General features: G+C 43.7%; 4 protein-coding genes across 4 annotated transcripts; 2 read left to right on the top strand and 2 right to left on the bottom strand.

Moving 5' to 3' along the window:
• Window positions 1-518: 518 nt before the first annotated feature.
• On the top strand, window positions 519-3203 carry LOC117568702 (endoplasmic reticulum-Golgi intermediate compartment protein 3). The gene is made up of 6 exons (XM_034249515.2): window positions 519-718; window positions 798-1149; window positions 1206-1365; window positions 1423-1600; window positions 2673-2877; window positions 2938-3203. The coding sequence occupies exons 1-6, from the start codon at window positions 631-633 to the stop codon at window positions 3071-3073; spliced, it is 1119 nt and encodes a 372-aa protein (XP_034105406.1). The 5' UTR covers window positions 519-630; the 3' UTR covers window positions 3074-3203.
• LOC117568703 (reactive oxygen species modulator 1) lies at window positions 1624-2359 on the bottom strand. Its single transcript, XM_034249516.2, has 2 exons — window positions 2036-2359; window positions 1624-1942 (listed from the first exon to the last, which is right to left on the bottom strand). The coding sequence occupies exons 1-2, from the start codon at window positions 2167-2169 to the stop codon at window positions 1834-1836; spliced, it is 243 nt and encodes an 80-aa protein (XP_034105407.1). The 5' UTR covers window positions 2170-2359; the 3' UTR covers window positions 1624-1833.
• LOC117568700 (U4/U6 small nuclear ribonucleoprotein Prp31) lies at window positions 3088-4958 on the bottom strand. Its single transcript, XM_034249514.2, has 3 exons — window positions 4297-4958; window positions 3612-4230; window positions 3088-3557 (listed from the first exon to the last, which is right to left on the bottom strand). Exons 1-3 carry the CDS (start codon window positions 4857-4859, stop codon window positions 3228-3230), a joined length of 1512 nt encoding a protein of 503 aa, XP_034105405.1. The 5' UTR covers window positions 4860-4958; the 3' UTR covers window positions 3088-3227.
• A 291-nt stretch (window positions 4959-5249) lies between these two features.
• Window positions 5250-10231, top strand: LOC117569939 (probable DNA mismatch repair protein Msh6). Its single transcript, XM_034251297.2, has 4 exons — window positions 5250-6707; window positions 7188-8798; window positions 9251-9736; window positions 9803-10231. Exons 1-4 carry the CDS (start codon window positions 5361-5363, stop codon window positions 9947-9949), a joined length of 3591 nt encoding a protein of 1196 aa, XP_034107188.1. The 5' UTR covers window positions 5250-5360; the 3' UTR covers window positions 9950-10231.
• Window positions 10232-10319: the final 88 nt, after the last annotated feature.

Here is a 10319-nt window from a genome sequence, read left to right as displayed (position 1 = left end):
CACGGTACAAAGACTAAAACATAACATACAACTTTTTGCTATAGCTATAAAGCTGAAGGTAAATCTCCTTTTTGTATTCCATAAGTTGCCATATAATAACGTAACGTAGTTGTTTCTAATAATAGCGCTAGCAACATTTTGACGATGTAAACTAATTCTGTATAATAATTTAGAAGTTCACCTGACCACATTATCAAGCAATACTAATGTAAACTTTGAAAAAAGGTTTCCTGTAAATATTGATCCTGTATATCCTGTATATATTACGTACCGTGTACGTATAAAAATATAAAAATGTTTCCTAATACCTCTGGCTCATATCATTGCGATAAGGAATTGTATTCGTTATTACAATAAAAATAATAACAATAATACAGAAATATTTCAAATTGCGCGCTCTGGCAAGCAAAGCCATTTTCCACAATGTGGCAGCTCCTTGCACATACAAACCTTTTTTCGCTCATGTGGCAATTGCAATTATAGACTTAGTGGCAACGTTGCTCATTGTTTTTCGTTGTAGGCCTGCAGCTGATAGTCCACCACGTCACTTTGCTTATTCCGCTTGCACTTGCTAAAAATCATGTAAATTCGTTTTTATTAATTTCTGTGTGTTGTAATTGTAAATTGAAAATGAAATTCGGTGATGTACTGCGTCGCCTAGACGCCTATCCACGCACACTCGACGATTTTAGCGTACGCACAGTGGGCGGAGCCGCCGGTAAGTTTTTGTTGTTTCTTTTCTTGTGTTTTTGTTGTGCGGCGTACTAATAAACAAATAAACCAACTTTATGGCACAGTTACTATCATTAGCACGAGCATCATAACGGTGCTGATACTGCTGGAATGCCTCAACTATATGACACCCACGCTCAACGAGGAACTTTATGTGGACACCACACGCGGACACAAGCTGCGCATTAATCTGGACGTAACGCTGCATAATCTGGCCTGTAATTATATATCCCTCGATGCTATGGACTCTTCAGGGGACACTCACCTCCGTGTCGATCACGATGTGTTCAAGCACCGATTGGACCTTAAAGGAGAGCCGCTAAAGGAGACACCAATCAAGGAAATTGTAGCGGTATCGCCACCCAATAAAAACACCACTTGCGGCAGCTGCTATGGTGCCGAGCACAATGCCACACAGTGAGTCTTTACTAAGCTGCACGTTGTCAAAACTATGCTTAACCTTTTACTCTTAGTTGCTGCAACACTTGTGAGGATGTCTTGGATGCGTATCGCGTGAGAAAGTGGAACATGCAGATGGACAAGATCGAACAGTGCAAAGGCAAATACAAACGCACCGACGAGGACGCGTTCAAGGAAGGCTGTCGCATCCAGGGACACTTGGAAGTGAACCGGGTTAGTTACCGCCCTCAATTTCTATCACATTTCATTCAACAAATCTGTTTATTTTAGATGGCCGGCAGTTTCCACTTTGCACCCGGCAAAAGTTTCTCCATTCGTCAATTCCACATACACGACTTCCAATTCACCAATGTAAAGCTGTCGCACACCATTAATCATCTGTCCTTTGGCGAGAAGATTGAGTTTGCCAAGACGCATCCATTGGATGGACTGCGCGTTGATGTTGAGGGTGAGTACAAAGGTCTTATTCGATTTTGGTTTTTGGCTTAACAACTCGTCTATTGCAATAACTTATAGCATAATTTCTAACAGCATTTTTGTAACGATATAACTCGACAACTTATTTTTTAAGTTTCATTTTTGTTTTTTTGGGGGAGTAGAAGTCTGGAGGAATCATCTGGGTATCTCTCAATATTAGACCAGAAGAAATGCCATCGAGTTCCGAACAAGACTGCAGAACTTTCAGCAGCGTATTCCTGTGCCAATGGCCATGAAGGTGCCAAAAGTGCCGCCGCCTTGTATCATCACTTTGCCCACATTATTAATCAGTTCACGACCTCGCAGACCGTATCTAAAAACGAGAGTTTCAATTTAGCCCGGCACAATTACATAATCTGCCCGTGACGCTTGCGTCATGATGTGGCAAAGTGAATGAGAGACTCACCTGAGTGCCGAGAAGCCGCCGAAGAGCGCTCCGCTGGCCATACCCACACAGAAGCCAATGGTGAAGCCGGTCTTCATCTTATCAAAGCATGTAGGGCCGCCCTGTTGGGAGAAGGAACCGCTTGGCAGTGGCATTTTTGTTGATGTTCCGTCTGTCTGCTTTTGTAGGATGAACGATTAGGCAATAGTTTATTCTTCAGTTGCTTTTGACGTGCGTTGCCTAAATTTGTTAAATTTGATGCCTAAAAACTACAATTTTTTTTAGATTTTGTTAATCGTTGCCGACTCCAGAAAACAATTTTAGCTGTCAGCCTGTTTTTTTTTTTTTTTGTACTTTGCTGTCAAATATCTGGCATGTGTGTCAAAGCAGCTCTGTTGTCGTAGTACACACGTATTTGCGCCAGATGGCGCTGTCATTCAGATTACGTATTATAGTCAAATGACACTTTGCGATTCCTGGTGCGTGACCGTTACAAATGCATTTTGAATTTTAGTTTAAATTGCTATTAAAAGGAAAAATAGACAATTATGTTGCAATTGCGTTCAAATTTATGAAATATTAAAAAGTAGTTGGAGTATGATAAATTGCTTGCAATTTAACAAAATTTCAAATCATATCTGTATTTAAATCATTTCAGAGTCTAAGAGCGAGATGTTTAACTACTACTTAAAAATTGTGCCCACGCTCTATGAACGCCACAGCGATGGCGAACCCATCTATACCAATCAGTTCTCCGTAACGCGACATCGAAAGGATTTAATGGATCGGGAGCGTGGCATGCCAGGCATCTTCTTCAGCTACGAGCTGTCCCCACTGATGGTCAAATATGCCGAGAGACACAGGTGAGTAACTGTAAAGTTGACTAACATAAATCAATTTTAATTAAATAAAATTTCTTACAGTTCCTTTGGCCACTTTGCCACCAATTGCTGTTCCATCATTGGCGGCGTCTTCACCGTTGCCGGAATTCTGGCTGTGCTTCTAAACAATTCGTGGGAGGCTTTGCAGCGCAAGTTGGAGGTGGGCAAACTCAGTTAGCACAATAAATTGGATAATTTCAGGAATCTCTGCAGCTTTATTAGCCCATAAACTCATTCCACAAGCGCATCGAATTTTTCTCAATGCCCCGACAAATCTCTAAATAAAGTGCTTATATTTATAAGAAAAACGGAATTCGTAATTCGCAGTAGTCTTAAGTGGTTCGTTTGCCCACCGATAAAAAGCCAGAGGTATTTGAGAAATACTTGGCTTCGGTATGCGAACGTTCCGCTGCTTGGGGATTGACAATTTCCAGACCCTGGAGTGGAGTAAAAGCCACGCTGGAAGCTGTACCAGAGATTTGACGTTTGACTGTTGTGTTGCCGCCGTAGACTTGTTGCTTCTGTAGATTCTTCTGCAGTGTTTTGCTGATGCGCACCTTAGTCTTCTCATCCAGCTGCGGCAGACGAATGCGTCCAGTGCCCGTTTTGCCAATTGTGCCTCGAGAGTAACCCAAATCTCCCTGGTAGGCATCTTCTTCGATCTGTAAATGGTAAACGTTATTAACCAGTACATAAGAGATCTCATTGCTACTTACATCGCCAAAGTTCATGCGGTTTGCCTGCTTGCGGAACTCGGTCAATGCATAGCGCTCCTTCATCTTTCGCACACGCTTTCCACCGCGTTTCTTCTTGCTGCCCTCAATGGGCTTGGGCAGCGGCTTAATGAACTTCACCGGTGGCGGTTCTTGCAGCTTGTCTAGCTTCTTCTCAATGTCCTCCTTGAACTTGAGTCCAATCTCGCCATGCACGCTCTCATGGCACGCATCAACGCGGGCAGCCAACACAGATTTGGCTGCCACCAAGCGAGCTGCCTTGCGACGCAAATCGGGTGCCGTGTCCTGCACAATCTGTGAGTAGTAGACATAGCCGGTGTGCGGCAACATTTGAGTCTGTGAGAAGCCCGAGAGCGTCTTCTTCTGGGAGCCCAGCACCTGCACATTGCAGGCAGGCATCTTTGAGAGCTTTGTGAGGCCGCCAGCAATACCCAGCAGCTTGGCAGCTGTGGATGCGCCCACAATCATAGATAAGTTGGGTGCTATGAAGGTCATGCGACTCTCCACATACTCGTAGATCTTCGACTTGAAGTTATTCAGCTCGATGGCCATTTCGCAAGCCTCATCGATCTTTGCCTTCTCGGCGGGCGTCAACATTGTGCTAAAGAGTGCAAAATGTTACAATATAAATAACGTTGTATTGATGAAAATACTTCAGCTTACTCACCCCTGTGTGGTGGATGCAGTCACCGAGACTATCATGATGGTAGCCTGCGTCAAGATTGCCTGCAGCTTCTCGTTGTTCTTCACCTGATCCAAATCATTGCCCAGCTCCTTGACAGCCAACAAATACTCAATCTCGCCGACAATTAGCGAATCGAGTTCGGGAAAACGTTTCTGATACTTTTCTTTGGTAAACTTGTGTATGATGGATATCTCGTTGTCCACATCCACAGCAATGGCATTTGCATCCACAATCAGACAATATTCCGGATCGGATTCCACGCTGCCCAACATTTCGGCAGCGGTGCGTTGACGGCTCGCATAGTGCTCGATTTGCTTAAGTGTATTCTGCAAGCGATCTGAGTCCCGAAGTTTGCACAGCTCTCGTACCGATTGAACCGTCACATCCACTTCCATGAGGTTTGGTGTCGGCTTCAGCAGTTTCTCGGCGAGCTCTTGGGTGAGTGTGGCCTGCTCCGCCTCGTCGGCATCGGCCATTTCGGCATCGTCGGCATCATTGTCGTTGTCCTCCTCGAGATCAGCAAGTAATTCATCAGCCAGCGACATGTTTACCACTTAATTTAAACTTGTTTACAGACTTTTTCTAAAATTTCGATCCTCGTTGTCGTTGTAAACAAAACGTTTGCTGCTTTTGCTACAGCTGTTTCCGATTTAGAGCTGCCACATAGTCAGAAGTGGCCACCCTAACCGGCTTTTGTCGTAGTTGCCACATAAGTTTAAGTTTTTGTGGCAATATTATTGGACAGTTTGTATTTGCGAATATTATAACAAAATATTTCGAAATATTTATTTCATATTTTAAAATTCAAATAATAATATTTTTTGTTGTTTCTTTAAATATAAAACTGTACCAATTCAATTGTAGTAACAATGGTTTTGTCACAGTTCACAGCTGATTTACCGGCCCCAATAACAAGCAACATTTCTCATCACTAAAGTTAAGCGTTGCCATATATCATATAATCCCGCCTGATTTTGGCGCAGATTTTTGGCGTCTCGGTCTTCCGGTATTCGCAATTTGTAAACTCGATAGCGCGCTCAACAGTTATGTCGAAGAAATTAAACACAAGTGCTGGCGGTACGCCTAAAAATACCTTGTTTAATTACTTTGCCAAATCACCAGCGGTTGACAAAAAGAAACTCACACCAAGTATTGATAAAGAAGCTCAAAAGGAGAATCTACAAAATGACAAGGATGTGCTTATTAAAAAGGAGCCGGAGTCGAAATCGAAGCCAGCTGCCAAGCGTAAGTTGCCCATCGCTGAGCCTGCAGAGGAAGACAGTGACATTGAGGAGCAGAATGGTAAGCGCAAAAAGAAACGTATTGTGGTGCCAGAATCTGAGAGCGAAGAGGAATACGAGTCCAAGTCGGAGGAGGAGGACTTCTCTGAAGATGGCTCCGATTATCAGCCAGATGAAAAGGATGCCACCATTAGCGAAGAGAGTGACAGTGGCGACGAAGAGAAAGATGATGATGACAGCGCCTCTGAAAAAGAACCCACTCCCAAAAAGCCTCGCAAGAAGCCCACAAAGAACTCCATTAACAATAACAACAACAATGAGCCGGCCACGAAGAAGGTTAAGCTGGAGCAGGAGCCTGTGTTGGCCACAGGTGGCACGTTGATGGAGAAGCTGAAGCATCTGCAGAGCAATGCCAAAAAGGATGCGGCGTACGATGACATTGTGACCACAACATCGAACTTTGATGAGCCCGTTGTATGGCCACATCAGAAGCTGGAGTTTCTGCAGCCGGAAAAGATCAAGGACAAGGCAGGCAGGCGACCAGATCATCCCGATTATGACAAGAGCACACTGCATGTGCCCGAGAAGTTTCTCAATTCATTGTCACCGGGAGTGCGTCAATGGTGGGTTCTCAAGTCAGATAACTTTGATTGCGTGCTCTTCTTCAAAGTGGGAAAGTTCTATGAGTTGTATCATGGCGATGCCGATGTGGGCGTCAATGAGCTAGGCTTCACCTATATGCGTGGTGAATTCGCGCACTCCGGCTTCCCAGAGATCTCCTTCGACAAGATGTCTTCTATATTGATTGATCGTGGCTATAAAGTTGCTCGTGTGGAGCAAACAGAGACGCCTGATATGATGACAGAGCGTTGCAAGCGCATTAAACCCACCAAATTCGACAAGGTTGTGGCACGTGAAATCTGCCAGATTACGGATCGTGGCACCAAAGTCTTTGGCTCCCAGTGCGCCATCGGACCCAATCATCAGCCCAACTATATGCTCGCTTTGGTAGAACAGGACGAGGGCAGCAACAGCAAGTACGGCGTCTGCTTCATTGACACTTCAATTGGCGACTTTCATGTGGGTGAATTTGACGATGACAAGAGCTGCTCCCGACTGCTGACGCTGCTCTCCCATCACATGCCAGTGCTGGTGAGTTGAAATCCCTTTTAATAGTTTAAATATTGAATAATTCCTCAATCTAATCCTATAATCTAGTCCCTCCCAAGTAATTTTCAACGTTTGCATATATTTTAGAAGGAAAAACAGAATAGCTTCTAACTATAGCAATATGAACTAACAACACCCAGTATACGACATTTTTATTGCACTTTAAGTAGTTATAGAGCAAAAAATTGCAAATACTCGTATAGGTATAAAAAACAAAAAAAAAAATATATATATGTATATAGAATTTTAATATTTGGAAGACTGTAAATTGGGAATACCTCCATTGGAAAAAAAATTAAAGAACTCAACTTTAAGTTTTCAATGTTTTACTAAAATATTATTATAAATAATTATTTACTAAATATGCTTCACATCTTCACATCTCATGTTTTTTTTTAACTGGACTTAGTTTAAAAATTAGTTCAATACAATAAGGGAATATTTTTTATATTTTGTTTCTAGCTACTCCATGAGAAGTCCGCTCTAAGCTCGCGCACTCAGCAAATCCTGCGCACCGTGCTCGGCGGCATTCTCAAGGAGCAACTGCCCAGCTCTGGAGCACAACTTTGCAGCGCTGAGAAGACCTTGAAGCTGCTCGCTGAACGCTACTATGCGGGCAGTGGCAACGAGGACAATTGGCCCTTGGTGTTGCGCAGCATGCAATCCGACACGGATCATTTGGGACTTACGCCAGCTGATCCCTACAAGCTTGCTCTAAAGGCTCTCGGGCAATGCATTCACTACATAGCCAAATGCAAGCTGGAGCCGAAAGTACTCCCAATGGCGCGCTATCAGCTCTATGTGCCACCAGATGAGCAGGAGGGGAACAAGCCAGCAGCAGTGGCCTCAAAGTTGCGTCGCTCGCACATGGTGCTGGATGCCACCACGTTGTCCAATCTGCGCATCATTGGCGAGGAGCATTCGCTGATGTCCACGCTGGATCATTGTTGCACGAAGTTTGGCAAACGCTTGCTCCATCATTGGCTCTGCGCTCCGAGCTGCGATTTGGAGGTCATCAAAGAAAGACAGCAGGCAATTGGAGAGCTATTGAATCGCCCAGAAGAGCTGCAGCAATTGCGCGCTTTGTTGGCTCCAATGCCTGACTTTGAGCGTCACTTGGCACAGATTCATTTGTTTGGCAACAACCAGATTAAGCAAGCAGATCATCCCGATTCGCGAGCCATTCTCTTTGAGGAAAAGTTGTACAACAAACAGAAGCTACGCAGCTTCATGAGCATTCTCAAGGGTTTCGAGACATTGATGCAATTGCCTGCAATGTTTAAGGACTCGGAAACTGTGCTCCTTAAGCGGTTAACTCAATTTCAAGCGAACGGCGGCGGCTTTCCGGATCTTAGCAAGCAGCTGGAGTTCTTTGAGCATGCCTTTGATCATGAAGCGGCTGACAAAACCGGCGTCGTTGCACCACAATCCGGCATCGATGCAGACTACGATGAGGTGCAGGATCGCATTGCTGAAATCGAGGGACGTTTGAAGACCTACTTGACCGAGCAGGAGCGTCACTTTGGCTGCCGTGTCGTCTACTTTGGCTCCGACAAGAAACGCTATCAGCTGGAGGTGCCTGAATCGCATGCCCACAAAGCCAACAAATCCTATGCGCTGGAGGGGCAGGTGAAGGGCAAGAAACCAGCACGTCGCTATACCACAAATGAGACCAAAGCGTTGCTCAAGGACATGCAACAGGCTGAGGAGGCACGTAATGCAGTGCTCAAGGATTTGGCGCGTCGTCTGTTTGAAAAGTTCTCGAATCATTATGAGCAATGGAAGCAGTGTATCGACTGCGTGTCCACGTTGGATGTGCTGGGCGCTTTGGCGGAATACGCACGTCAGCAGCTGGTCATCTGTGTGCCGGAGCTGGACTCGGCACAGTCGCAGCCCTTCATCGAGCTAGAAGAGGGCTATCATCCTTGTGTGAATGCCTCCACTTATATACCCAATGGCATGCAGCTAGGCACGGAGACCGAGGCGCCGTTGTCGCTCCTTACTGGCCCCAATATGGGTGGCAAAAGCACGCTGATGCGCCAGGTTGGCTTGCTGGTTATCATGGCGCAGATTGTAAGTATTTTAAGCAATTCATTTAGTCGTAATTTTAATGTCATCTAATGGATAGAAAACTAGTTTCACCTAGTCACAGATGAAAGTATAAAAAGATCAAATTAGACAACTCCAATCATAAATAATACTTATAAATTTGTAGCAAAGTTTGTCACTTACATGTCGGATAATCTGAGACCTAGGGGCACCAAAGGTTGAATTGGAATTTATCTAAGCTTCTTTAAATCGAAAATCTTTTAGTAGCAAGCAAAGTTTAAAGGACTAGATTTATGATACTTGTTTGGCAAGTTTTTAATTATATGCTTATTTAAAATTAACTTTATTTAAGTAGTGACAGTTCCTTAAGATAGTAGATATTTAAGAAATTGTTTGATAAAGTGCAAATTGAAGGATACTCAATAATCCACCAATCTTATCTTTCTAACTTCTTATCTTATTACTATGCTTTGCAGGGCGCTCACATTCCCGCTGTCAGCTGTCGCTTTTCGGTGGTCGATCGCATATTTACGCGTCTTGGCGCACAGGACGATATTCTCGCGGGGCACAGCACGTTTCTGGTGGAGCTCAACGAGACGTCGCTTATACTCAAGCATGCCACAACCCACTCGCTGGTACTGCTGGATGAATTGGGTCGTGGTACAGCCACCTACGATGGCACAGCTATTGCTGCATCGGTGGTCAACTTTTTGGCCAATCTCAAGTGTCGCACGTTGTTCTCGACACATTATCATAATCTGATTGATTTCTTTCACATGGACAAGCGCATTACATTGGGTCACATGGCTTGCATGGTGGAGAACGAAGACAACACAGATCCCACACAAGAAACAGTTACATTCCTCTACAAATATACAGCTGGTGCCTGTCCCAAATCGTATGGCTTTAATGCCGCCAAATTGGCTGGTATGCCGCAGGGCATTATTAAGCGTGCTTACGAGGTAAAGTTCTTCGCTTGAATTATTATTTTTGCAATGTTCTAATATTCATTTTGTCTTCATCTGCAGCTGTCGAAGAAAGTGGAGGCCATTGCATTGCAGCGTAAAATTACGGCCAAAATTGTGGCAGCTGCCGTCGGTGATGTTGACCAGAAGCAAATGAAATTGAACAACTTAAAAGATTTGCTGCAGCAGCTCAAACTGTGTCATGCTTAAACAAACGGTGCTATGCTAACCTAAGATTGTTTGGAGGCTTACAAATAGAATAGAAGAACAATGAAACACCTGCTCATATATTTGAACAATCTGTTGAAGTGTCATTGAATTTCCCAACTGCATTTTTTTCGTGTTCATTTTTTTTTGTACTTAATTTTAAAATGTCACGTATACGAAGCTTTTTAAGCCACTGGAATATGCCATTGAATGTTGAAACACTTGCCAGTATTTTAATTTAAACAGAATTCATGTCGATTTGTTGTATTTGTTGCATTGTTTATTTTTGTATCACAGTAAAAATTAAAAATTAATCAAGTTCACAATCAAAATACATACATACACATATGATATTATTAAATGCTTACAAATT

The sequence above is a fragment of the Drosophila albomicans genome, chromosome 3, assembly GCF_009650485.2.
Source record: "Drosophila albomicans strain 15112-1751.03 chromosome 3, ASM965048v2, whole genome shotgun sequence".
Classification (NCBI taxonomy): domain Eukaryota; kingdom Metazoa; phylum Arthropoda; class Insecta; order Diptera; family Drosophilidae; genus Drosophila; species Drosophila albomicans.
This window is presented reverse-complemented; position numbering and strand designations above follow the sequence as displayed.

Bases quoted from the DNA above. Each gene is read 5' to 3' on its own strand.
- LOC117568702 (XM_034249515.2), top strand. From the start codon at position 631: ATGAAATTCGGTGATGTACTGCGTCGCCTAGACGCCTATCCACGCACA. The intron at 1,150-1,205 runs GTGAGTCTTTAC...TTTTACTCTTAG, and splicing joins GCCGAGCACAATGCCACACA to TTGCTGCAACACTTGTGAGG. The intron at 2,878-2,937 runs GTGAGTAACTGT...AATTTCTTACAG, and splicing joins AAATATGCCGAGAGACACAG to TTCCTTTGGCCACTTTGCCA.
- LOC117568703 (XM_034249516.2), bottom strand. From the start codon at position 2,169: ATGCCACTGCCAAGCGGTTCCTTCTCCCAACAGGGCGGCCCTACATGC. The intron at 1,943-2,035 runs GTGAGTCTCTCA...TCTCGTTTTTAG, and splicing joins GGCGGCTTCTCGGCACTCAG to ATACGGTCTGCGAGGTCGTG.
- LOC117568700 (XM_034249514.2), bottom strand. From the start codon at position 4,859: ATGTCGCTGGCTGATGAATTACTTGCTGATCTCGAGGAGGACAACGAC. The intron at 4,231-4,296 runs GTGAGTAAGCTG...TGCACTCTTTAG, and splicing joins ACTGCATCCACCACACAGGG to CACAATGTTGACGCCCGCCG. The intron at 3,558-3,611 runs GTAAGTAGCAAT...TACCATTTACAG, and splicing joins ACCGCATGAACTTTGGCGAT to ATCGAAGAAGATGCCTACCA.
- LOC117569939 (XM_034251297.2), top strand. From the start codon at position 5,361: ATGTCGAAGAAATTAAACACAAGTGCTGGCGGTACGCCTAAAAATACC. The intron at 6,708-7,187 runs GTGAGTTGAAAT...TTTTGTTTCTAG, and splicing joins CCCATCACATGCCAGTGCTG to CTACTCCATGAGAAGTCCGC. The intron at 9,737-9,802 runs GTAAAGTTCTTC...CTTCATCTGCAG, and splicing joins TTATTAAGCGTGCTTACGAG to CTGTCGAAGAAAGTGGAGGC.